This window comes from Eumetopias jubatus, unplaced genomic scaffold, assembly GCF_037043125.1.
Source record: "Eumetopias jubatus isolate StellerSeaLion01/CBP00866 unplaced genomic scaffold, mEumJub1_p1.0 scaffold_6, whole genome shotgun sequence".
Lineage (NCBI taxonomy): Eukaryota > Metazoa > Chordata > Mammalia > Carnivora > Otariidae > Eumetopias > Eumetopias jubatus.
The window spans coordinates 26,020,222-26,045,689 of record NW_028274812.1 but is presented as its reverse complement, the minus strand read 5'-3'; the positions used below and the strand labels follow the sequence as shown (position 1 = coordinate 26,045,689).

General features: G+C 41.9%; 1 protein-coding gene across 1 annotated transcript; it reads right to left on the bottom strand.

Moving 5' to 3' along the window:
- Positions 1-3,228: 3,228 nt before the first annotated feature.
- Positions 3,229-5,572, bottom strand: CITED2 (Cbp/p300 interacting transactivator with ED-rich tail 2). The gene is made up of 2 exons (XM_028121437.2): positions 5,390-5,572; positions 3,229-4,920 (listed from the first exon to the last, which is right to left on the bottom strand). The coding sequence occupies exon 2, from the start codon at positions 4,910-4,912 to the stop codon at positions 4,097-4,099; it is 816 nt and encodes a 271-aa protein (XP_027977238.1). The 5' UTR covers positions 4,913-4,920; positions 5,390-5,572; the 3' UTR covers positions 3,229-4,096.
- Positions 5,573-25,468: the final 19,896 nt, after the last annotated feature.

Here is a 25,468-nt window from a genome sequence, read left to right as displayed (position 1 = left end):
TTTTTTGGAGACAAGGTTATCTGCCAAGCTTATTTTAAAGTAAATTTTACTGAATCAATTAGACAGCAGCACTCATTCTCATTAAACATCCTGTGGCCCTTTCACAAGATTAGAGCCTGTGGCTTGGTCACATTCCAACACAGATAACTGCATTCTGCATTCCTAGAGAGTTCCCTCCACCTCTCCAAAACCTTACCATCAGATGCATTGTTATTTGCACTTGTCCCAGACCAACAGTGCTGTTGTGAGGGTGCAGGGTATCAGCTTTAACCGACAGGCTAGAGCTTTGCTCTTTATACTTTGATAAAAGAAATTCCCTTAACCAATGCCTATTTTGAAATGTGAGGCAAATCTCAACTAGGTACATTTCATCATAAGTTAAGGTCTTTGGTAAGTAAAACACTCTTATTTGCATCAAGGGAGTTTACTTTGGAATCTTTGCTAAAAATTGTGCTGCTCAAATATGTGCTGTTTGCTTCAAGAAAGAAAGTGAAGCACTCAGAAATGGTAAACAAACAATAAAACAACAACAACAACAACAAAAATCCCTCTTGGGCAAATGGCTTTCCTTTGACCTTCTAAATAAGTACCACAAGGGGGCGAAAACACCTAATGGTCTGGGACTGCAAAGTTTGTATTTCAAAGCCGGCCACCCATAATAGATTAGTGGATTAATATTTTGCTCTAAAGGATCTGGCCTTTAACGTTGACATCAATTTATAGCTATCCCAGGCATTTACAGTAGTAAAAGTCACGGAGACCGTAAACTTCACAGTAGATGTCAGCCTTCTGGTACTAGCGCTCTAGCCTAGCACCCCATAAACAGTGGTGATTAGGTAACTGTCCTTCAAAGACCCATCCATAGTTGTAATGGCTTTATCAGCTCCAGCAAAAATACTGCCACCAGGATTTTAGCAGCCACAAGGCAGAGGGACAAGTTTTTATCAATGTGTTATTTTTCTGACATGTTTCTATGATGTTCTTGCTTATCATTGATCTCATCTTGAAAAATCAAGCGTGGAGTGTCTATTTGTGGGCAAAGCTTAAAGAACAGAAGCACTCTTGTACCATATTAGAACTTTTTGAAAAACAGCCAAGGTACAGAGGTCAAATTTCCCCATATGCTATAAGCAACTTGGTAGGAAGCAAGACCACAAAAGGTTTTGCAAATGTCCGCCAGTAGCCCGGTGATCTAGGTCACTGTACAGGTTTCATTAATCAGGTTGTTCAAACAAGGAGTTATTTTTCCTCTGCTTAAGAGACCTGCCGATATCACATAGAATCTACTCAATTGTTGATCAAGAAAGAGTTTTCATGAAACAGAGATCATTCAAATGAACGGGGTTGGGGGAGGGTTGTATTTGCACTGAGGAGAAATTGTGCTTTTAAAAAACCAGCTCCTCTGAGTCCTCGGTTCTGGCAGAGATGGGCTCAGGATCTAATAATAGTTCCTTGGGCTCTGCATCTCCCATACGTGTTCCGGTGTTAGAGCAGCAGGGAGGAATTTAGGGACAGAGCAGGTGTTGTGGCTTATTTCCTGGCACAATAAATGGTGAAGGGTGGTGGCAAGACTATTCTTTTGCGTCTTTCTTTATGCAAAAAAAAAAAAAAAAACCCATGCCTCCAATAGCTTTCCTTTTTTCCTGGCACAGTGAGAAAGAGCATGAATTGCTGTATTAGTATGTATGCAAACATATTTTTTCACTTGAGCCTCTGGAAAAAAGAAAAGAAAAACTTACTGCTAAAATGCTTAGCCAGGAAGATTTACTGCTGATTGCAGATTTAGTATTGACATATTTTAGCTGAAGAAAACTTCAGCTTGAACTATTAATGTGGGAAATCTGGATGAGTTTTTAAAAATGGGGTGAACAGTTTCAAATGATTTTATATTTTCAAAGAAATTCTTTATTTAGAACATAATTTTGAATAAGGAAGTGTCAGTTACAGAGGTATCAAGAGCCCAGTGGAGTGTGCATCTTAATTTTAATGGCTTGCCTTGCAAATAGAATTATAGAATGTAGGTGATCTGAATTATTCCGAAACCAGCCTTTCTGCCAGACTCACTGTAATTTAATACTTCTGTTTCCTTCTCTGATTTTTTTTTACTATGAAATATGGGATTTAAGATTAGAATCTAAGAGTCTAAATGAAATGCTCTTTTAAAGTATTATTTGTGAGATTTCCCTCCAGTTCTATTTCTTCACTTCTCCAGTGGGTCGAATAGAAAAGGCTGTATTCTTTCTTGAATGTAGATGTATTGTTCTTATAAGATAAGCTAGGAAAACATGAAAGGGAAAACAAAATTCCATCTTCAAACTGGGGTAACTTGAGAATTTAACAATATGACTTTTTACTTGATTATATAAGGCAAAACTCGACACCGACTTAACCATAATTATGTCTTCTTGATAACACATTTAGGTAAAATTAAAACAATCTCATCCTTACGTCCTTTGCAGTCAAATGCTCTACCACTGAGCTATATACCCCCTTATGTCCTTTGCACCCCTTGCCTGTTAACAGAAAAAGCTCAGAATTCTGGAAAACAGGGCATGCTTGAGAGGGAACATCTTGTGAAGACTGTAATTTGACCTTTGAATCAACCTCCCTGTGTAAATTTTAAATATTATGGAACAAAATAGAAAGCCTCAAGGTGGAATTCTGCCCCCTCTTCCTCTTAGGACTATAAACCAGTCAGAAGCTATTTCAGAGATTAAGCTAGAAAATGTGTGCCTCTCCTTAGGACTTTTGCTGAGAAATAAAATTCGTCACTAGAGAAAAAGGTAGATTTATGTTTAATGCCATCCTCATCAATCTCCCAGCGTATTATCCCGCTCTACCTTCATTTACGTAGTTGAATCAGGTATAACCAGAAACACTTGGTTCCCCCCCCACACTGAAAAAAATATTTACGGTATTTAATGGTACAAACCTAACTCTGGAGTACACTTGAAAATGATGGCAATTAAGAAAAAAAATGGTCTTTGACAACTTTGCAGCTTCTGATTAAACCACACCAAGAGGCATGTTACAATGGTAACAATGAAGCATTATGCCAATTATGTTAAATCCTGCTCTCCACTTAAGCTCATCATGACCTGTTTTAGTGTCCTGTAATTTATCCTTTGGAATGCTTACTCTCATCAATAAAGTGTTCAACTTAAAGAGGGGAAAAATAAAGCCACGGAAAGGAACAACCCCCCCCCCAAATGACTTCTAGAAAACAAGTATTTCTTAACTTTTTATTGACATTGGCAAATTAAAATAGAATAAATTAACAAGTATTTTTTCAAAAAAATGTTTTGTACAAAAATACTGTCAAAATTTCCTAAAAAGCTTTCAACACAGTAGTATCTTTTCATGTACTGAATATAACTATTAGCACAGTGTCAAAAATGTTGAAGACAGAAACAAAATAAAAATCTGTGAAATGTTTGCCACTGACGACATTCCACACCCTATTATTGTCTGTACATATGGGGGAGGGGGACAGCCAACTTGAAAGTGAACAGTATGACTTTTCCTGATCCAGAACGGTTTGGCCCACATCTGTTTAATCTTCCAGTTTAGCATATTAAAAAAAATTTTAGTCTGTACTCAAATGCATAGTTTAAAAAATAAAGCGAGATGGCAGAGTTTGTGCAGTAATATCTGCCCTTCAAAGTTCATGCAACCAACTAATGCAATTTTTCCTTTCACTCGTAAATCTGAATGCAGTTCAGTCATTTGAAACCATCCACAAAATCCACAAGATTAAGCAGTTTGCCAAGATTAATATCTAACAGTTGAGCACTGGAGAAAGTGAGGAAATAAGGAGTAAAAACAAACAACAAAAAAGACCAAGTTAGCTAGATATTTCAACTACATAAGGGAGGTGAATGTCAAGGCTACAAAAACGAAACAAAAACAGAAAAAAAAAGTGGCAGCAATTTTTTTTAAACCAATTTGTACAAGTTTATAGTTTACTTTGTTTCCAAGTTCTCAAACCTTTCAAGATCTGAAAAGTGAGATACTGTGTCTAAGGGAATGTTTTTTAATTCACACCGAAGTTGGGGGGGGCAGGGTTTGATTTCTTTTCGCCGGGGTTTCGGTCAAGTCAACAGCTTACTCTGCTGGGCTGCTGTTTGCACACGAAGTCCGTCATAAAATCAAACTCGTTTTGCCCCAGCCAGAGTTCGGGCAGCTCCTTGATGCGGTCCAAACCCATTTCTATCACTAAGGACATAAGCACTTCCTCGTCGATGAAATCAGTGTCTATGACATTGGGCGGCAGCATTGCAGCAGGGACGTGGGCCACGGAGGCGGGCATGTTGCTGCCGCTGCCGCCGCCGCCGCCGCTGTTGCCGCTGCCCGCGCCGCCACCCGAGGTGCCGCCGGAGCCGCCGGGGGTGCTGCTGCCGCCCGAGCCGCCGGGGGTGCTGCTGCCGCCGCTGTGCTTGGGGTTGCAATCTCGGAAGTGCTGGTTTGTCCCGTTCATCTGGTGGCCTGCAGCAGGGTGCAAATCCGGCATGTAGTGGTTGTGGGGGTAGGGGTGATGGTTGAAATACTGGTTGTTGAGCTTCTGCAGCTGCATGCTGGCCGGCAGGGAGCCTCCCTGGCTGGCCACCGGGGGGCCCATGAACTGGGAGTTGTTAAACCTGGCTGCGGGGGCCAGCGCGCTCGGGGGGTGCCCGCCGTTCACAGTCCCCGGCCCCATCGCATGCCTGATGCCGCTCGTGGCATTCATGTTGCCCGCGCCGTAGTGTATGTGCTCGCCCATGAGGGCGTTGAAGGCGTGTTGGGGCTGCTGCTGCTGGTGGTGATGGGGGCTCGGGAACTGCCCCATGCCCATGCGATGGGCAGGGTGGTGGTGCAGCCCGTTGGTGCCGTCGGGGAAGCGCCCGTGGTTCATGGCCATCATATGGTCTGCCATTTCCAGTCCTGCAAGTAAAAAGGGCAGACGGTTAAGACCCGCGCCACACGTGCAGCCCACCACGGCGCACCCCACTTTTTCTCGCCTCTACCCCACTAGGCTCCCCGGACGCACGTCGGCTGCGAAATCGCTCGCTCTCCCTGGGATCCTACTAGTAGCCTGTGCACCCGGGCTCGCCACCACGGCGGACCTGCCAACCCACAACAGAGCTGGGCGCTGAACAAACAGCCCCTTCCCCTGCGATCGTGCGGGCGGACCCGAGCCCACACCCCCCTCTGCTCCCCGAAGTCGCCTAATAAAGGAAGTGCCCCGTAGCCCTGCCGCGAACTTCAGGCATTAAATCAGCCCTCCTCATCCTGTTGTTGCACATCCTGTTGTTATTCCCCAGCTCCGCCTCACGCTCTTCCTCCGGGCAAACCCAGCCCTCGGAGGACTGGGCTGGCAGGCGCCCCAGCCAGCTTCGCCCGCCGCGCTTACCTTCCGTCTTTGCGATTTCTGCTCCGAAGACCGAGGGCGGGATCGTCGGGTCCAGGACCGGCTCAGCAGCACATAGAGGGGGCCTTCCTGGTGTGCAGGGCGCTCGCTGTCGCGATGTCGGCACGGAGGTCTTGCAGTGGCCGCTGGGGCAGAATCGGAGCCGTTCCCTTTTATTTCCCCTCTGCTGCCCTCACAGCTCGGTAAGACGGCCCGGCAGCTGCCAACAATGAGCTGTGTTTCTTAGGGCTTTGGCCACAGTTAATATAAGGGATTTCAGGAAGGGCGGAGCGAGCCTCCAGGGTGGGCGGCGGCAAAACGCGGACTCCGGAGCCCCGGGCACGCCGGACCGGGTAGGCGAGCCGCGTCCCCGCGGCCAGAGGCACGTGCGCAGAGGCTGCGGGCCCAGGCGCCGCCTCGCTGCCGCCGACTCTGGTTTCCGTGTGCCCCAGAAACGCGGGACTAGCCCTGCGGCCCCCGTAGCGGGGAGAAAATGCCCCCTGGACTCCTAGCTCCAAAGTAGCGCCTGCCCTGAGAGGAGCGAGGAAAATGCACCGCTCCCCTCTGGTCGGAATCGCCCCCACCAGCTCTCCCGCTCGGCTCACCTAGCGATCTGAGGTGCCTTCTAGGGGAAAAAGGGGTTCTCTCAGCGCCCCCTTCCTCCATAGTGCCCTTCTGCCTCCCCGGCTTTGCAACACTCCCCCCCCCCCCCCCGCCCCCCAGGCTGCGAAGAATGGCTGTTTCCCCGAATGCGGTTTTAAATCCCCGGACAAATAATGCCCCTAACCCCGAGCACACTTTCCTGGGCTGTGCCTTTGTGTTTTTACAGGGGCGCTGGGTAAACCTGATCTAGATGTTCTGCGTGTAGATGCATTCCCCCCACCCCCGCCACTCCTTTCAAGGACAGGAGCTGGGGGCGGGGATCGGCAGCGGCTGCAGGTGGACGGAGCGCGCTCGCGGGCCCGGCCGCCTCCGCTCCCGCGCTCGGGAGTCCGGTCCGCGCTTTCGGGCCCGCTCGCCGCTCCCGGGGTACGTGTGCTTCTGCTAAGTTTGCGTTTGCAGCTCTTGGTAGCTTTGGCATCCGAGCTGAGGCGTCTCTGCTCTGTAAACAAACTCAGCGATCCTCGTCCCCAGATCCACCTTTTTGCACATACACAGTTTCTTGCTTCTGCTGTTGCCCTTGATCCGGGAGGTGGGGGTGTGTGCAAACTTGCACAGCCTCCCTCCGGGCTCTGCCTGACGATTTGGGGTTGATTTAGAAGCGAACGGGTTTGTAATTAAGAAATTCGAGGGCTGAGTAAAGCTGCTGTTGCTGGAAAAGGAAAACAAATAGATAACATGGTAATCGCTTTGTAAATAAAGTCGTTCTGGAGGTGGGCACGTAGCTGCACGTCCCGTATGGCTCCGTGCGCACACACACTGCTGGGACTCTTCCTTTTCAGTGAGATTGTTCAGTGGGGCAATAGGCGGTAATAATAACCTTGCTTCCCAGGACGCGGCACAAGTAGCCTAGTCGTCCATTTGGCTCATTGACTTGCAAATAAAAACCCTTACACCGGTCTGGGCTACTACCCGGTCGGAGCTCTCTTGCTTTCTCACATGGGGAAGCCGAGTTGTTTTCCCAACACCATGACGAGACTGCTCCGAGCTTTTATATTGCTCTTTATGTGGTAAAAGCGAGTTTAGCGCTCCGAATGAGGACTTCTGTTCAGAGTTGTTTCTTCATAACTCGATAGCCATTGAAGACTTCCTGCTGCGAAGAGCTAGTCCCCCGCCCTCCACCCCTCCTTTTCTCCCTTCTTGCTCACAGGACTTTTTTTAGGCCCTATTTTTTGAGGACTGGAAATTCTGATACATACATTTCCCCTTTCAGGAATTTGCAAAAAGAGCGAATCCTGATTATGTTAATCTCTTACCCCTCTGTCTTCCTCTAGTTAGATATATGGATAGATATACTTAGGTATACAAATGTAATATATATTTAAACATTGTTACTATCTTCCTCTCTTTCCTTTTCCAGTCTCTACAGCATTTATAACTGTGTGCGCAATAATTTCTTTTGTGTGTGTGCAATATTTTTTAAACCTCAAAAATATTTACTTTTTGGACTCTTGTGCACAGAACACATTGCGTTGTTGGTTGCAATAATCCCCTACTCTGTGTCCACCCACCCCTTTTACCTGTAGGTCATGGGCTTGCAGCTACAGAATCAGAGGCTGGGAAGAAACCTGCAGGTGCCACTTCCTATCAAAAAATGGGCTCCAAAATACTGGTCAACCCCAGACTCAAAAATTGTCCAATAGATTGTTTATTTCCCTTCCTTATACTGCAGTGTCTTGCGACACAAGGACCAGCTCTTCAATGTCTAATCTAAATTCCTCTTGGAACCATTAAGGAAAGGTGCAGCTTCATCCAGGTCCAGTGGTTTCACAGGCTATTGGGAAATCTCTTAAAAGGTCACCTCCCCATCCCCCACCCCTTAAAGGGAAAAAAATTTAGTTCTGGGACCAGCTGGTTAAAACACAGCATGCTTTGTGCATTTATTCATCTGTCCGGTGAATGTTCCCCAAGAGCCAGGCACTTTCCTAGGGCCTAGAGAAACAACCAATATAGGAACTCATGTTCAAAGAGAGAAGATGGACAAACAGGCCTAGCAGGCGTAGGGCACACCGTAATAAATGCAACACCAGCATTCAACACAAGGATTGTATTCTGGAAATACATAGGAGGGACACCGAACCTGGTCTTAGGGGTCTTCGGAAGGCCTCCCAGTGTAGCTGGTAACTAAACTGAGGTCTGAGGATGAGTGGAAGTTAGGCCACCAGAGGAGGGGCCAGAGATGAGAGAAACAAGGTGGGAGAGGTAAACTGAGGCTGGATCCTGTGGTCTTTGGTTCCCAAGCTGAGAAACTCGGGTTGTATCCTGAAGACACCGAGAAGCAGGTGAACAAAGGAGATGATCACGTTTTCATTTTAGAGAGGTCAGGACAGGACTGTGGAGAATGGATTGAGAAAGTAAGCCTGGAAACAGGGAGTCCAGTTAGGGGTGGTTACAGTCACCCAGGGGAACGCAGAGCCCCACATAACCAGGGCTTTATCCTCTGAACCGCGCAAGCCAGTGGTCTGTGTGTGACCTTCACAGCGATAGATGGCCATATTATTTTCCTAGGGCTGCCATGACGAAGTACTATAAACTTTGTTTATGCCACTCAGGCTTAAAGAGCAGGAAATCGTTGTCACGGTTCTGGAGGCTAGAAGTGCCATTTCCAAGTGTAGGCAGGCCTGGTTCTGAGGGTTGTGAGGGAGAATCTATTCCATGTCTCTCTGCTAGAGTTGGTCATTTGCTGGCCATCATTGCCCCACCTCTGCCTTTATCTCTACATAGTGTTTTGCTATGTGCCTATCTCTGTCTAAAATTTCCCCTTTCTATAAGGACAGCAGTCATATTGGATTAGGCCCTCTCCTGATGACCTCACTCTAACTCGATTACCTCTGCTGAGACCCTATCAACAAATACGGTCACGTTCTGAAGTACTGGGGGTTAGTTAGGATTCCAGTAATTCTGGGGTGGCACAATTCAGCCTATAACAGGGGTGGAGAAACCGAAAAACACAAGACCCCTGCCACTGTGGGAAAAAAGATGCTGCCTGGAACTCTCTTCCCAGATATCCTGCTGGCCTACACATTCATTTCTTCATGTTTCTGCTCAGACATTATCTCGGTGAGGTCTTCCTGCCTGACTGTCCTACCCAAAGAGCAATATCCCCTTTTGCTTTCTTAACACTGTTTTGTTTTTCCTCTTAGCATTTATCCCCACCTGACATACTGCATATTGAATTTTTACTGTCTTCCCCCCCCCATCCTAGAATGGCAGCCCCAGGAGAGCAGAGACTTTGCTTGTTTGTTTATTCAGTGTGTAAAGTAAGTCCTGGCATGATTAGTCTTTCCTGATTAGATGAATGAATGAATGAATGAATAAAAGAAAGAAAGAAAGAAGGAAGGAAGGAAGGAAGGAAGGAAGGAAGGAAAGAAAGAAGAAAGAAAGAAAAAGAAAAAGAGAAAGAAGAAAGAAAAAGAAAGAAAGAAAGAAAGAAAAAGGAAGAAAGAAAGAGAAAGAAAGACAGCAGATACTGAGGGAAACTAATGAAGGATTTATGAGGGGGGATGTCAGAGAAGATTTTCTGGAGAAGGTGACTTTCAAGGCTGGAAGGAGAAGAATCTAGAAAGAACAGCAGGGTACCACTGTCTGCATGTGGCCTTGGATGCACTTGAGCAAAACTGTGATCCCCCTGGGAAGACAGCTCATCTGGGGGTCACTGACTGTTGAATTATGGAAGTAGGCCCCTATTGGTGTGAATTTTTGATTGAAATGGAGCTTTTCTGAGGTAAGCTTTGGGCTTCAGGAAACCCTGAGTTGAGGAAAGGCTGCCTCAAGGACCCAGCTTCAAAAATATATGTGGAAGAGTTTATACACGTGTTGGTGGGGTGGGAGTGGGGCTGGCAAATAGGGTGGAGTCCAGTACTAGGTTTTATACTTTATATAAGTGATCTCACCTAATCTGTACCTTAACAAGTAGGAATTACTTTCATCACTTCAGAAGGGAGGATTTTGAGTTTCAGTTAAGAAAAACAAACAAACAAACAAAAATAAAAAAAGATGACCACCTTCTCAGAGCGATTAGGGAAAAGGGGAGAGAAAGAAACAGACAGACACTGGTTGGGCCCTTTGTCCCCTTCCCCTCCTCCTAAGACCCTGGCTCTAGGTCTTAGCCGGTGAGGAAAACACTACTGTCACCTTATTCCAACATCCATGTGGCCACCATAATAAGGCAGGATCCTCTGAGCATGAGCTGTGATGACAGTCCCTCTTTCTGCCTTTCTCCCCCTCCACTTCTGTTCTCCCTCCTTTGCAGGGTCTGTAGCATAATTTGGTGTAGGAGCTGTCACTGGACCCATAGTTCCTGATCCAGAAACTGTGGATGGACTTTAGTGTCAGGGTGAGGACTCATGGTTAATAAGGAGGTAGAAGCCTTACATGCAACCTTGCATTTCTGCAAGTTGAATAAATAATGTCTTATATGTATGTGCTTAAGTAAAAATGATACATTCATATCAGTTTTAAACCTGTGGATTTGGTTCCATGTAATAAAATACAAATTCACTTGAAATCATCACTAAACTCATAGTAGTTTTTTCTGTCTTTATGTATTTTCTCATTCAGTAGAAATATAGTGGTAAAAAGGGGAGAGGGAGAAGGCAGGGAGATGTTTTATTCAAAACGGATCTTTAAACTTGGTGAAGTCAATACAATGCACCTGAAAAATTGGTTAAAATAAAGATTCCAGGACATTTTCTCTGGAACTCCTGACTCAGCAGATTAGGAGTAGGGTCTGCGGATCTATGTATTTTTTAAGAAACTTCTAGTTAGTTCTGACATTTATTTATTTATTTATTTATTTAAAAGATTTTATTTATTTATTTGACAGAGAGAGACACAGTGAGAGAGGGAACACAAGCAGGGGGAGTGGGAGAGGGAGAAGCGAAGCAGGCTTCCCGCGGAGCAGGGAGCCCGATGTGGGGCTCGATCCCAAGACCCTGGGATCATGACCTGAGCCGAAGGCAGACGCTTAACGACTGAGCCACCCAGGCGCCCCAGTTCTGACATTTAGACGGATTTGTGAACCACCGACCTTGTCCCCAGGTATGGTGTGAGTGTAGTTTACATTCATAAAGCTCTGTCCTCCCCCCACCCCCCAAATTCCACCCTCTCCCCACCCCCCAAGTTCCACCCTCTCCCCTTGCCTCCCATGATTGGAATTTTGCCCATCTTTGAAGGTTCTGCTCAGGTGACATCACCTGTTTCAAGGCTCAATCCCCCAGTGGAAAGAATTCTGGCTCCCTTGTGGCTCTCAGGGCACTTTGCTCAGATGTTCCTTTATAACTCATTCTGGCTTGAGTTATGGGTATATGTGCCCTCCTGTAGCCTTCTCTGTAATGGTGGAGACTCCTTGGTGAGCCCCAAGGGGCTGCACAATGTCATGCATAGCATAGGTTGTATTAGTCTGCTCAGGCTGCTGTAACAAAATACCACAGACTAGGTGGTTTCAACAACAGACATAAATTTTCTCACAGTACTGGAGGCTGGAAGTCCAAGATCAAGGTGTCAGCAGATTCGGTTTCATCTGAGGCCTCTCTCCTTGGCTTGCAGATGGTCACTTTCTTGCTGCATCTTCACATGGTGTTTTCTTTGTTTATCTCTGTGTTGAAGCCCCAGCTGTCTCTTTGTGTCAGATTTCATTAGGACCTACCCAAATGACCTCATTTTAATTCAGTGAGTTCTTTGAAGACCATATATCCAAATGTAGTTACATTCTGAGATGCTGGGGAATAGGGCTTCAACATATGAATTTCATGGGATTGCAATTCATCCCATAACACATCTCCGGTGTAGATTCATTTTAGGTAATTGACATTTTATTAGTCTACAGCTTCAGCACGAAACTAGAGAACATTCACATTGGTTATGAAGTTGGATGAGTTATGCTGGAAAGCAGAAGAAAACTTCAGTGACCTTAACTAATTAGGGAAATGCTCCATTAAAAACAGAATTATATTCAATAGGAAACACTTCAAAGGGCCCATGAGGACAATAACAAATTACATGGGTATTAGGTGGGAAATTACTTGACTAGATATAACAAGTTTAGCCAAAGGAAAAAAAAAAAAAAGAAAAAGAAGAAGAAAGAAAGAAAAACAGAAAAAAGAAAAAATAAGTGTGGGTCCGACCAAGCTGTTGGTTGAATGGTAGGCAGCAATGGAATGTGGTTATTAAAAAGGCAACAACTCAGAGTGTGTTGGGAATGAGAATATCATATGATAGAGCTGGAAGTAATCCTTTTGCTACACTTGGCTCTTCTCAGAGATTGTGGTTGGTTTGTAACTTTACATTTTAATAAAGAATTACAGAGACTAAAGAAAGTTCGTTTAAAAAAAAAAAGAGGGAGAATATATTTTAAAGGGATGGGAAATGGGACTTATAATGGCTATTTAATCTGGGGAAGAAAAGCTGACAGGTGACTTAATACATATGTTCTGGTGTACACATAGGGAAACTAATATGGTGGATCCTTTCCAGATGTTTTCCTTTTCCACTGAGACAAAGAAAAAAGGAAAGCATTTTTTAAAAGAGAGCTTTAGATCCGTGGTTTTCGAATTGTGTTCTGCAGACCTTGAGTGTTCTCAGCTTCACTTTTATGTGCTTTATATATTAAGGATTTCTCGTTTGAATTTGTTTTAAAACATTGTTCTGATATTAAGCAGTTATGAAAACTAAAGTTTTAGATAAAACAAAAATCATAGCCTTCTAATTCTAGGTGGGACTTTAAAAAGAATCTTATCCTAACCCCTTCATTTTCTAAATGAGAAATCTGAGGTCCTGAGAGGTTAAGTGACTTGCCCGTAAAGGACTTCCTTAACATCAGGATTTTAAAACACCAGAGCAGATTATCAGAGGGAACTAAGTCTTTATGAAGACTTCAGTGAAATAGGATAAGAGATGTGTTGAATGGCTTAAACCAGCATTTCCCAACTGGCGCTCTGTATTATAGGTGGATGTGTTGTAAAAGGCAGTAACAGAATCTGTATCAATTCCTACTTTTTAAAAAGTGAGAAATAAAATCATTTAAAAGTATTTTTGCAGTTCAAAATGGAAGTTTAAAAGTCTCTGAGTGTGTGCTGAGTGAGCCTACCGAGCTGGTCAGAGACATCCCACATCTGATGAGCAGGCACTTAACTTGACCCTCTAGCTAAATACCCCCATCAGAGGGTGACGTTTACCGTTGTACAACTTTGCGTTGCTTTAATTCTCATTCACATAGGGATTTTTTTCCCCTTTTTTTCTCATGTTTTTTAAAAATTAAATTCAAGTTAGTTAACATATGGTGTATTATTAGTTTTAGGGATAGAATTTAGTGATTCATCAGTTGCATATATCACCAAGTGCTCGTTACATCAAGTGCCCTCCTTCATGCCCATCACCCAGTTACTCCATTCGGTTCCCCCCGCTTCCAGCAACCCTCAGTTTGTTCCCTACAGCTAAGAGTCTTTTATGGTTTGCCTCTCTCTCTGTTTTTTAGTACATGTGCTGTTTTTATCTTATTTTATTTTTCCTTTGGGGATTTTTTTTGTAAGATCGAAGAGAAATGGCCCTGAATAAAACAAATCAATGAGAAATATAATTGTGATAATTTTTCTGCCTATGACTTAGGATGGTGCTCACCCCATGCAGAGGCTACATTCATATAATGAAAATTCTTATGTAGCACCAATACATAACTCTACAACTCAAAACTCAGAGGTGAAAGAGAAAACAGTTGGCCTTCAATTTATTAGAAATAAAGATTCAGCTGTCACATATAACAATAGTAGAGGTGTGTTTACAAATAAGAGCCTCCAACTCTTTTCCTCTTATCTTATTAGTTACAAACAAAACGAATTCTTTTTAAAAACCCCAGTTGGTTTTTAAGTACAAAATACAAGAACTAAAAGCATCAAGAAATGAAAGTATTTTGTGTCAGTTTCTGATGTCCCTACATGTAGCTATATTTCAGTCTATGCTTAAGTATGCATTTAGTACAAAATCCAAAGAGAGATATTGTCAATTTTCAGTTTGTCAACAATGATGCTTTTCCTTAATAATTGATTCTTTTTTTTAAGATTTATTTATTTCCAGGAGAGTATGGATGTGCATGAGTGGGAGGGGCAGAGGGAGAGGGAGAGAGAATCTCAAGCAGACTCCATGCTCAGCAGGGGGAGAGGGAGTGAGAATCTCAAGCTGACTCCATGCTCAGCAGGGGGAGAGGGAGAGAGAATCTCAAGCAGACTCCATGCTCAGCAGGGGGAGAGGGAGAGAGAATCTCAAGCAGACTCCATGCTCAGCAGGGGGAGAGGGAGAGAGAATCTCAAGCAGACTCCATGCTCAGCAGGGAGCCCAATGCGGGGCTCTATCTCATGACCATAAAATCACAACTTGAGCCAAAACCAAGAGTGGAAAGCTTATCCAATTGTGCCACCCAGGTGTCCCTCCTTAATGGATTCTAAAGAAATCATGCAATAGAAGTCCACAACACAAGACAAAATATTTTGTTTTTATATTTTTGTGTAGTAAATATCATTAAAGATTGACTTAAATTCCACAAAATATACTTCAATAATATACTTATTTAAAACCTAATAGTTTCTGTGAACTATCTTCTTTTGATGTAGCATACGAAAATTTTTTTAAATGACTAAAAAAATACCTACGTGGCTCACGAAATAATAGGGAGGAGGACTCGCAGGACAGAAATATTGAAAAAATGCTGGTTTAAAATAGTGTTTCTCAAAAGTAATGTATTGACCCCTTTCAAGAGAAAAACATCTCTGAGGCTTTAAATGCTTACTTAAATTATTTTTATTATATTTCTTAAGTATGTGAAAATAGAAAACAATATGTGACATCCTTGTGTTCAAAGCTCCTATACAACTGTACTACTAGAACTCATTTCCATGCTAAACAAAAAATAAAACTGGAGAACCAATAAAAATTAAAATTAACAGCATTTAGTGGAGGGTTTTGTCAAAATCAAATCATCCCTTAGAGTGTGAATCTAGCAACAAGAATACATTTTTATTCTACCAAGTTTGGCCCTCTGATGCTATATCCCACTGTGCGATGAGATTCTCTACTTGAACCACGGCAAAAACTTGTACAGAGCGCACCATGACTTCACTTGGTTTCCATATGGTGTGAACGTATTCCTTACATTTTAAAACCACCTCTATTCTTTTCTTTGTAGTGTTTAATGTTTAAAGTAATATGGCTTGACACCACCACAGTTGGAATCACAAATCCAAATTTGAAAGATGGTCATCTGGGTGATGCACAATATGCTTGCAATAATTTGTTAAAAATTACCGACAAAATGAAAACATAAAGAGTTCTTGAAGAGGAAAAGAGAATCCCCCCCCCGCACATTTTAAACAGTATGAAGGGCTCATGAACTCCAGTTGAAAAAAAAAAAACCTGGTTTTGGTGGAATCCAGCTTTAATATCAAAAGTACTTTGGATCATATAATTATTGATTATAATAAATAATTTGGGGGCGCCTGGGTGGCTGAGTCGTTAAGCATCTGCCTTCGGCTCAGGTCTTGATCCCAGGGTCCTGGGATGGAGCCCCACATCGGGGCCCCTGCTGGGTGGGAAGCCTGCTTCTCCCTCTCCCACTCCCCCCTGCTTGTGTTCCCTCTCTCGCTGTCTCTGTCTCTGTCAAATAAATAAATAAAATCTTAAAAAAAAATAATTTGGATCAGTGGCTGAGGCAGGGAGGGACTGGAGAGTTTAAATACTGGGAAGTTGGAAGGTTAGCCATTTTCTTTTAAAAATATAGATTCTTCAAGAAACAACAAGTGTTGGTGAGGATGTGGGGAGAAAGGGACCCTCGTGCACTGTTGGTGGGGATGGGGACTGGTGCATCCACCGTGGGAGACAGTCTGGAGGTTCCTTAAAAAATTAAAATTAGAACTACCCTATAATCCAGTGATTGCATGACTGGGTATTTATCCAAAGAATACAAAATCACTCATTCGAAGAGATTATGTTTATTGCAACATTATTTACAATAGCCAAATTATAGAAGCAGCCCAAGTGTCCATTGGTAGGTGAATGGATAAAGAAGATATGGGGTATACATATATATGAATATTATTCAGCCATGAAAAAGAAAAATATCTTGCCTTTTGCAACAACATGGATGGGTCTAGAGAGTATAATGTTAAGCAAAATAAGCCAGTCAGGGGCACCTGGGTGGCTCAGTCGGTTAAGCGTCTGCCTTCTGCTTGGGTCATGATCCCAGGGTCCTGGGCTCGAGCCCCATGTCCGGCTCTCTGCTCAGCGGGGAGCCTGCTTCTCCCTCTCCCTCTGCCTGCCACACCGCCTGCTTGTGCCCTCTCTCTCTCTCTCTCTCTCTCTCTCTCTGTGAAATGAATAAATAAAATCTTAAAAAAAAATAAGCCAGTCAGAGAAAGACAGATATCATATGATTTCACTTATATGTGGAATTTATGAAACAAAATACATGAACAAAGGGGAAAAAAGAGAGAGACAAACCAAAAAACAGACTCTTAACTACAGAAAACTATAGAAAACAAATAGATGGTTACCAGAGGGGAGGTGGGGTGGGGGGGATGGTGAAGCAGGTGAAGGAGAGTAAGAGCGCACTTATCATGATGAGCACTGAGTAATGTACAGAATTGTTGAATCACTCTATTGTACACCTGTAACTAACATAACATTGTATGTTAACTACACGGGGATTTTTTAAAAAAAGCAGATTTCTTTCCTATATCAAATAAATACATGACCCCAAAATTGTCTGGGGGTTCGATCTTCTTTCACTTGTTGATTCATTAGTTCCTTCTTCCATTCATTCAAATGCCTGTGTAATAACTAGATGAGAATGATTTGTGTTAGTGTGTCAAGTATTTATATTTTAAGTGGTATTTTTGGCGTGCTTGTAGCTACTTTAGTTCTTTAAGTATTTTAAACAATCTTGTTTACACCATTAATATGTAGCGAGCAAGGGATTTCTTTTTTTTTTTTTCCAAAGATTTATTTATTTATTTGACAGAGAGAGACAGTGGGAGAGGGAACACAAGCAGGGGGAGTGGCAGAGGGAGAAGCAGGCTTCCTGTGGAGCAGGGAGCCCGATGCGGGGCTCAATCCCAGGACCCCGGGATCATGACCTGAGCCGAAGGCAGACGCCCAATGACTGAGCCCCCCAGGTGCCCCGTGAGCAAGGGATTTCCAAGCTAATTTGATATTCAGCCTGGATTCTGGAGTTATTATGCAGGGGCACCACAGAAGCACCCTCAGAACCTTGAGAGAAGATTATCTTTTGGAAGCGAAATAAAGGAGCACAAACATGTACAAGACAGGATCAGCATCTTCAGCAGGATAGCTCCAGCTTTGGAGGCCTTTGGAGGCCTCAAAGGGTACTTTGAGAGTTAGTAGCCGTAAGAATTCCAGGCACCAGAAGGGCGTACCTCTGCCGTAAGTTAATAAACTGCACTTCATCAGTCTTTTCTGGTTAGTACTGGGAGCCAGTACAGCTCTAGATGGATGGACCAGCTGAGCTGAAGACCAGAACTTGGTCTCTGGTATCACCACCAAAGGAAAGATACAGGAGCTGTGAATGATCCTTTGGCCTTCCTCCCTTCCTATCTCTGAACTACAACTATAATGGGTCTGTTGACATAATCTGACATTCTGAACCATCAGGATCCTACTTACCAGTCTCTTATAATGCCTTGCCATTCTCTCCGGCTTTATGGTGATTTTGTCCCAGACAGTGTAGGCCCCCCAGCATTGCTCCTATTATGTGCAATGCCTTGTGATTTTCCTTCATGGCCCTTCTCACCAAGTGGAGTTCCACATTTATTTTGTGACTCTTTGATTACTGTCACCATGAGGGCAGGGACCATACTTCTATCTTATCCCAGTGTCACAACATTGTATCCCCAGTGCAAAAACACTTCCTGACGCAGAGGGCGTGATCACAAACCTAAACATCCTAATTCCTTTCACCCTTACAGTTAAGCAATTGAGATTTAATTTAAAACCTTTTTTTAAAAAAAAGAAATTGAAAATGTTTTTCAGTTTTCTAGTTGGCTACTCTGTGGACCCTCTAAAAGTTTTCTCTATAATTGCTAATCTATGCTAAATAACTTAGGAGGATCTAATAAAAATTATTATTTATGTTGTCACAATGTTTTCAGTACTTTTGTTGTTCACCACCTTTTCAAGATTCCAAATCCGCCCCCCGCAACCCCCCAGAATTTAAACTCTCCTCTAGGCCTCCGTTCCTGTGTTTTTTACTGGCTTTGTGACTCTTTCATGGTATCATCAGGAGGAAGAGAATTCTGAGCAAGAATCAGTTCTCTGCCTGGAGGGAGGGGCTCCTCAACCCTGTTTCTTTCTACATTTAAGAGGATATTATAAAAGTGGGTGCTACAGAAGAACCTGTGTGCAGTATGCTCAGGTATGCCCATGCTCTCTAGTGCAGCAGCGGGGCACCATGATGCTCTCTATGAAGTAGGAATTTAGGTAGAAGTTCCAGAGCATCATAACACCAACATGTTGTGCTTTCCATGGTCTTTTTAGCTTAGCAGGGAGTTTCCTTGAAAAGGAGGTGGACAAAAGTGCAGACATAAGGGAAGAAGTCCAGAGTTCACAAGGCTGGATGATTTCTGCTCTCTGAGATCTGATTAGATACAAGCCGCAAGATTGGAACCCACAAAGCGAAACTCAGTCAGCCAGCTCTGACAGAGAACGGTTTTCCTACATGTCACCCCCTTCCTCACACTGCCACCAGCAAAATCTCCTCCATCCTGGGGACCATGACTTATTTTCCTTTGTGTCCTAAGTCCTGGCACAGTGTGATTTCAGAACAAGCTTTGTATGACACCCAAACCTATCCCCTTTTTACTGTACTTGGCTGAGGGAGGGACATTAATCCAGGGGAGGAGAGATTTTGATAAGTAAAGCTATTCTCAGAAAGTAAAAATGGTTTCCTTAATAGATCAGAAACTGTCTTATTTGTTTACATATAGACCTAAAATTCAATGAAGGTCAGAAACTATGTTCAGATATATATTAATTTGGTAAACAGCACACTGGGTAAATTGGCTTTACAAAACTCTTTAGAAAGGGACTCTTAACAGTTACTGATTGTGCTTAGATGCTACAGAGGTTCACTGATGTTTGGATCTGTTGTGCTTTGACCATCATTGGTGGTTCTCTGTGGGACTCCCTCTTTGCCACCAAGAGTGTACAGCTGAATCATAATGGTAGTGATTCAACTTGATGTAGCAATGCTTCTAAAACTGAAAGAGCCTAGGCAGCTAGAGCCAGAAAGTTTTCTGTTTTCTTTAGATGCATCAAGTTACCAACATTTTAAAAAATCTTTATCCAAGTGTCTATCAAAGGATGAATGGGTAAAGAAGATGTGCTTTAACATATAACAAATAACAAAGAATGTTATTTGGCCGTAAAAAGGATGGAAATCTTGCCATTTGCGACAACATGGGTGGACCTTGAGGGTATTTTCTGAGTGAAACATGTCGTACAGAGAAAGAAATATACTGTTTGATCTCATTTATATGTGGAATCTAAACAAAACAAAACTCAAAACAAACAAACAAAAAAACCCCAAACTCATAGATACAGAGAACAGATTGGTGGTTGCCAGAGGCAGGAGATGGGGGTGTGGAGGGTGGGTGAAATGGGTGAAATGGGTGAAGGTAGTCAAAACTTACAAACTTCTAGTTACAAAATAAATAAATCCTGGGCTTATAATGTACAGCATGGTGACTGTGATTAGTAATACTGTATAGTATATTTGAAAGTTGCTAAAAAAATACATCTTAAAAGTTCTCATCTCAAGAAAAAAAACTGTAATTGTGTGTGTTTATGAATGGTAACGAGACTTACTGTGGTGATCATTTTGCAATGTATACATATATCAAATCATTATGTGGTACACCTGAAACTAATGTAATGTTATATGTCAATTGTATCTCAGTAAAAATAATCCTCGGCTAGTTTATCTAGCAGTTGGTGCACAAAGTGTGACTATAAAATAATGGGAAAGATTTCACAAGCCACATGCAGAAATGTGCTTGATTCGTGCCACACCTTGAATGCTGATAATGGAACTTTTGAAGTAAACTCATAAGGTTCATGGAATCATAGGAAGTGACAGGTGGGAAGGCTCATGAAAACCATCTAGTCCAACCCATTTCATTTAGAGAGTATAGAAATTCAGGCTAAGGGAGGTGAAATGACTTGCCCCCAGACACAGAGAGACTCAAGAGCCAGAAGGAGGTACACAAGATTTTACGAACCATCTTGGGGAATTCATGCCCTGTTGTGTAAGCCTTGCTGACAAACCTGAAGAGAACACCTGGCAAGAGAGAAAACCTCCATGCAGCTGAACCCTTCCCTCACATATGGAGCAAAGACGGCTGTTGTGACAGTATTCTTAGCTCTCAGGAATCTTTAGAAAGCCAAATCCCTATCAGAACTGGAGCCAGCACATATGTCTAAGTCATGCTGTTGGCCAGGAGTGTCCTCCGAGGCGGGTAAAACAGCAGGGACCCCTGGTCCAAACAAAGGTATAGAATCAGTCCATTGATAGTATCTTGATATTGGGCTTTCAGATTATTTTATGAGAGCCATTTACAGAAAGCAGAAGCACTGGTTTGGAAAATACTGGGGGCAAACATGGTGCTCAAGAAGGTGGAAATCAGGATCTACAATTAGGATTCTGGAACACCTGGAGGCAAGCTTACAGTTCTGACTCAGGTGAAGACTGCTCAGTGGACAAATAGAATCTGAAAAAGAAAAATGCCCAATATGGATTATATTGACAAGTTAACCAAGCATTTCTCTTAACTCAGTTGTGTCCCTTTATCAGTGCCAGAGAGACCACTTGATCACTGTTCTTTCCAAACTCCCCTGTTTATTACAAAATTCTTTTAATTTCAGAGCATAGAGTGAGGTCAGGCATCACTGGAATTTTGAAGTGTAAGTAGGAAGGACCACACATATTGCATGAGATTAGCTATCTAGAGAAATACCTCAAGAGATTATTTATACACATTTGGCTGGGGAGAACAGGAATCACTCACGTCTAGTCAATGTTGGCCAGGCTATGAATCTCAGGGAGGCACTCTTATGACAATAGAGCAATGATACCATGTTGGAAAAGCCAGAGTTGCATAAATGATTAGAATCACCTATGAAACCTGAGGTCTAATGAGTTGTCTGAAGAAAGAGGTGTTAACTGAAGGTCAGCATGACATCTAGATGAAATAGAATCTAACGAGTAAGAATTTGGCTGTGTTTAGCTGCCCTGGACCAAAAAACTCCAAATTTTGGTATGTTGAGAAGTGTCCTCCACTGTGTGGGAAAGTTCACTCAGTGGCTCTACCATAGTGTCTGTCAACTATTTCCCATGATCATTCTTCTCCCTGTGCTGATTCTTTGTCTATTAGTGAAATTTCTGATAAATAATTCAACTTTTAAGAATTAGAACAACTAGAAGAAAATATAAGGAATAATGTTAAGATTTTAGGGTAGGGAAAAACTTAAGCAACATATAAAAAGCATAAATAACATGGGAAAAAATTGATGACTTTATGTTAAAATTTAGGCTTCTGAAAGACAAATGAGATAATAATGTTGAAAGACAGATAGCAGACTAGAACAATCTATTTGTAACATATACAATAGGAAAAGGATTATTACCTAAACTATCTAAACTATGGAAATATGTAAAAAATGTAAAAATATGTTTAAGAAATGCAATCAAGTTAATAATAAAAACAAAAACAAAAACACCCAATAGGAAAATGGGGGGGAAAGAAGAGCAAGCGTTTCCCAGTAAGCCACAGGGAATCCAACGATTAATAAATATATGAGATGATGCTCACATTCACTTGTAATCAGGAAAATTTGGAATAAAGTATCAATGAGATTTAGTTTCACTTTCATGAGTTTGGAAAAACTAAAAAGTCTAATAGTATTTGTTGTTCAGAAATATGTGGATGAAAATGTGGGGAAGCAAATGTAAATGTTGCACTGGAGTGTGGACTGCTACAGTCATGTTAGAAGTCCCACACCCAACAAACCAGAAATTCTACCTCAAGATGTATGCGTTAGAGACTCTCTTGTGCATATGTAAAAGAAGGGAATGCATCAAATAGACTACAGCCATACTACAGAATACTACACAGCAGTTAAAATAAATAAGCTAGCTAGGTCTATGTAGATCTACATAAATGTTCCTCACAATGTTTTTTTTTTTCAGTTTTATTGAAGGATAATTGAGAAATAAAATTGTAAGATATTAAAAAAAAAAGAATCATGATAGGGTGATAACTGCAAAAAGACATTCTACTTGGTGGACCTAAGTATTTCAGCCACTGAAAAAGCATGTCCCTTTCCCATTAAAAATTAATAAATTTAGACATGAATATATATATTTTAACTGAATCTTGGTTAGGATGTGTCAGACCATAGAGTGTGTATAGCACTTAAATTGGGTTTCTGTACATGGAAACTAAGAATCACATTCTTTTTTTCCCCCTTTTTAAATTTAAATTCAATTAGCCAACATATAGTACATCATTAGTTTCAGATGTAGACTTCAGTAATTCATCAGTTGTCTATACCACCCAGTGCTCATCACATCACATTCTAAAACATGGTGACCACTGCCCACAGCTCATTCTCTATGAAGACTGCACCCTTTGCTTCTGATGCCATTGTTAGTGTATCTCAGGCCCAGTAGATTTTATCAGAAACATCTACCACATTAGCCACCAAACTAGTGATGCCTCACTGGAAGTGTTCCAGACTCCTACAAGTTAGCCAAGGTAGTAAGACAAACTTTCTAGTGCCCTTCAATACATCTGAACCCTGAACCCTATAGGCCATCAGGTTGTTCAGGCTATTTAAAAGTTTCAGTTGTTTTTGCTTTTGACTTAATTTATTTCAACGGTTGTTGGTAACAATGGGAAGCTCAAGTAGCCATTGTAATTGGCCGTTATATATTACTTTTATTTAGTAAGAATAGGAAAGTTAATTATTGATTCATTCAATTGGCTACAGATCCCCCCCGCCAAAAAAAAAAAAAAAACCCACATAGGCTCTAAGGGAGAAAAAAATGAATAAAAATGGTCTTTAGTGCTGGCTCTTGGCTGTCATCAGCTGCCACATTGGATTCTCCTCCTTAGACAACACTGTGTCTGATGACTTAGAAATTGAAAAGGAGTGTGCCCTTGGGGGAAGTAAAAGGAAGAGAAAAAGGAGACGAACTTCACTTGCTGAGTGTCCCTCACGTGCCCTATAGTATGCCATGCCCTTCCATCTACATTGTCTTACTGAATTTCAGTATCAACTCTGCTAAAATGGTACTCTTTCCAGAGGCCCAGAGAGCGAAGGGGTTTGCCTGAAGTTACTGAGCTGCCAAGTGGCAGAGCTGGGGTTTCAGAGAAAGTCTGCCTGACTCCACAGTTGAAAGGCTTTCTATTATTGTTTATGACTTTTAAAAGACAGTGGGGTAGAATATGACTCCAGACCAAAGTTAAGTTTTGCAAAGCCAGGGTTGTGTTTTCTCGTTTCTCCAAATGCAGAAAAACTGCTCCAAAATTCTTTGGCCTTTCATCCTCCTTTTCTCCACTTTGAGGAAAGGATGATAATCCACAGTATCCTGAATGGAACAAAACAAAATGCTCATTCTTCTTCTTTCTACCTTCTACCTTCCCTTCCAACTTTGAATGAAAGAACAGCTTTCAAAAGATACAATAAGACAGAAGAATTTTAACACAAGAATAAAACAGTGAAAGATAAACATCAAAGGAGGAAGAACAATGGATAATGATATCAGTAAACCCTGGGGGAAGCAAATTTTCTCAGAGTTTCCTGGTAGCCAAGGCGAAGGGAGAAATATGTTGTGTTACATGGCTTTCATTGTCAACTAAGGAAAGGACTACTAGTTCATTAGGAAAGATACACTTTTTTTTTTGTTACTCTTACATCTGAAAGGAATTTATCATGTAAGTTATCCTACAAGGACTATTGAATGACATAAGTGAGAAAATACTAGAGAATAGTTTTATTAAAAAATAAAGCTAAGATAATTTTTTTTTGTCCATTACAGATGTCTCTTTGACAGACAACTCTGGCTGAGAGGTGAATTTTTATGTTCTGGTTGTTTATTCAACATGGCACATTAACTTCTGATATATTGATCAAAAAAAGTCTTTAATAGCCTTCTTTCATGATACTGTTCAGAATATTTCTCCCGTAGTTTTATAGTGTAGGCCTCTTTATTCTTGTCCTGCTACATTTTAGATCAAAAATTCCTATGAAGAAGGACCATGCTGGCTCTTGTGCTTTGCATAAAACACACACACACACACACACACACACACACACACACACACACACTATACAGCACATAAAGGATCTTTCCATGGGGACTAGATTTTCATAATGTTTTATACTTTAAAAAAATCCACTATCAATATTTACTTTGGAAATAGCAATAATGCAAGACATCTGAATTTTACTCCTTAAACCATATCTCTTCATTTGCCCTATGACCCACTGATATGTTTGTTTCTCTCAATAAAGCTCCTATTTATACTTCCAGATTGAACCATGAGTATTTCTCTCTCTCTGTTTTGTTTCTTGTTTCCTGTGTCAAAAATCAAAACTTTCCACAGAGTGCTTACTTTTGGACTTGAACAATCCATTTCTTCTTTTTCACATTTATTAGAATCATCATGACTATTTTTCCTATTAGTAACAGTTGCTCAGTTGCATTTCTACATCTGCTTTCTTTGAGGACAGCTGCATCCATGGATTTTGTGTACCTCTGACATTTATATAGGGGTATAACTTTTTTTTCCTTTTGCATGTAGAGTAAGTTTTATTGAAGTTTGCTGGAAGACCAAGGGGGAGATCACATTGTAGCAGTGCAATCAATTTACAGCTGATTTCTAATAAATTTTGTACGATTGCGATGAAAGCAATGGATGTAAACATATTATAGAAGAGTAAAATTATAAGAAAATTAACTTTCCATTGTAAATAAGTAACTTTCATGGAAAATACAGACAGACATTAAAAAGAGAAAGAAACAAAAAATGCCATTTTCCTAAAGTTGATACTATAGGATTTTTTTTTTTCTTCCACTACTTTCCAGAAGGAGTTTCCAAGGCCTCCAGAGAAGACTGGGGTGAAAAATATAGGATTCTCTCCAGCGGTGGTGATTGCGACACCTTGTACCTTGAACTTGCATTTGACTAGAGTTGCCCCGTGGGTTACTTCTAACTCCCTGGGCTGCAGGCATCTGCCTTTCTAAATGCCAAATTATCACATCTGGGTGGTCTTCAGTAGGGGAAAAAGCTGTCATTTAAGAGGCTGTGAAGAAACCATTTGGGCAAAACAGACTAGCTTCAAATACGGCACTTTGCT